General features: G+C 55.7%; 2 protein-coding genes across 2 annotated transcripts; both read left to right on the top strand.

The window, feature by feature from the left end:
* Positions 1 to 932: 932 nt before the first annotated feature.
* Positions 933 to 1,205, top strand: STEHIDRAFT_70092 (uncharacterized protein; the record flags this gene model as incomplete). Its single annotated transcript, XM_007311906.1, has 1 exon — positions 933 to 1,205. A coding segment is annotated over one exon (273 nt), but the record flags the coding sequence as incomplete, so codon positions are not given.
* Positions 1,206 to 1,964: 759 nt separating this feature from the next.
* STEHIDRAFT_45014 (uncharacterized protein) lies at positions 1,965 to 2,178 on the top strand (the record flags this gene model as incomplete). Its single annotated transcript, XM_007311905.1, has 1 exon — positions 1,965 to 2,178. A coding segment is annotated over one exon (214 nt), but the record flags the coding sequence as incomplete, so codon positions are not given.

Genomic DNA, 2,178 nt, shown 5'->3' with positions numbered 1-2,178 from the left:
AATGGAGATGTGGGATGGATAGAGGGATAGGCACGTGACCAGTCATGTGGTAGGCACGTGATGGCATGTGACCTTGTGGTCGTGATGTAGGGACATGTGATCAGGTCTGGAACGTTCTAGAATAGTCTTGTGCATGTTGACTCAGCGGTTTGTACCCATTGTGCCCATTGCTGGACCCACTGGATATCCATGAAGGATTCCTGTAGTGTTCACTCGTTAGTGTACAGTGAGGACGTGCCCTCAAGGGTCAGCCCAGGATGTATATAAGAACTACCTGTATCGTAGAATAGTTCCCTAACTCGATCTCCTTGCTCCTCACCGAGCCTTGAGACTCGGTGTTCCCTGGACTGGTACGTCCTTGTATCCACTCAACACTCGCTGGGCTAGGACCCCCTGGACTATGGTCCTTGTACACCCCTCATTGCACGCCGCTAATCCCGGCTACCCCCTTACGTACGTCTGCTTGCAAAGGTTTGAAGTAGACATGGACACATTATGGACACCATTACATACGTCTGCTCGCAACATGATCGGAGTAGACTCGGATGTTACAATCGGTTACGATTACCATTTGTAAAGGTTCGAAGTGGTAGTCTCGGAACTCGATCTCCTTTGCTTCTCGCCATACTCAGTGTGACCTTGTGTCCTGGTGTATCCAGCCCCAAGCCCACGGTCTCAAGTTCACCCATTATTCTCTCTGGGCTAGTGCCCCTAGGACAAGTGCTCCTAGTACTCACATTCATACGCCGATACCCTCAGCTACAGGGTTAGGCTTGGTTTGGGTTTGGTTAGGGTTTGGCTATAGGTGACGCCTTAGGTTTAGGACCAGGCTACCTTAGCACCCGGGTGGTGGGGTCGAATGGTCGCAGACTCACAACTCTCGGTTCGAACCCAAGAAGCTCGCGCTTGTCGACTTCACTCGAAATAAGGTCATGCCTCACCCTCCTCTGGTCATCCCCGATCTCGCCATCGTTCCGTCTTCCCCCTCTGCGAAGTATCTCGGGGCTCACTTCGATCAGGAGCTTCGGTGGCATGTTCAGGCTCAGTACGCGGTGAAGCGAGGTTTGGACTGGACGCTTCAGCTCCGACGCCTTGCCAAGCCATCTAGCGGTTTGTCGCCTGGTCAGGTACGGCGTCTTTTCATTGCAGTCGCTCTACCAAAGATGGGATATGCTCTTGATGTATGGTGCTCCCCCCTTATCGATACCGGAGGAACGTGTCTGTCAGGCTCTGTCGGTCACGTCAAGGCTATGGCCCGCGTTCAGCATCTTGGTGCTCTTGCCATCACCGGTGGCCTCCGCACCTCTCCCACCACCGTTCTCGACGCTCATGCCTATCTTCTACCAACCATGCACTGGGTGGACAAGATTTGCACTCGAGCTGCTGTACGAATTGCGTCCCTTCCCACATCTCACCCGCTGTTTCCCATCATGCGCCACTGTGCCCGGCACATCTCCATCGCCCGTCACAGGGAGCCGCTCCATGACCTCTTCCGCCTCACCAGGATTGTCCCTGATCGAATCGAGACTCTCGCACCTGTCTCCCTTCGCCCCGGGTCTTCGCTCCCATTCACGACCATTATCGCTGACTCCAGGGAGGCCGCTGTCGCATCTGACGCCACTCAGACGAACGTGATTCGCATCTACTCGGACGGCTCCGCAATTGAAGGCAAGGTTGGTGCTTCGGCGGTTCTCCTTCGGCTGGGACAGGCCCCCCGGATGCTCCACTTCCATCTGGGGAAGATTTCTCACCACACTGTGTATGAGGCTGAACTGGTCGGACTCGTACTCGGCATTCACCTCATCCAGACAGAAGCCGATGCCTGCGTGCACTCTTCCATTAACATCGACAATCAAAGCGCTCTGAAGTCGCCCTCGACTGCCGCTGCTCACTCCGGTCAACATTTAGTCGACGAGTTCGTGCGCCTTACGAAGGCTCTCAAGCGCGAGCGTGGCCCATTAGGCTACCGGCTGGAGCTTCGATGGGTCGCGGGTCACGAAGGTGTCGTGGGCAATGAGCTTGCAGACGGGGGAGCTAAGTCCGCCGCTCGTGGCCTCTCCAGTGCCTTGGCCGACCTCCCCGCCATACTTCGGTCCCCTCTTCCCTACAACTCCTCCGCGCTCGTCCAGTCCTTCACGTCCAAGATCACTAATAGCTGGGCTAGTGAATGGGCCCTCT

Source organism: Stereum hirsutum (genome assembly GCF_000264905.1).
Source record: "Stereum hirsutum FP-91666 SS1 unplaced genomic scaffold STEHIscaffold_145, whole genome shotgun sequence".
NCBI lineage: Eukaryota > Fungi > Basidiomycota > Agaricomycetes > Russulales > Stereaceae > Stereum > Stereum hirsutum.
The sequence above is the reverse complement of the archived record's forward strand: the minus strand, read 5'-3'. Positions and strand labels throughout refer to the sequence as shown.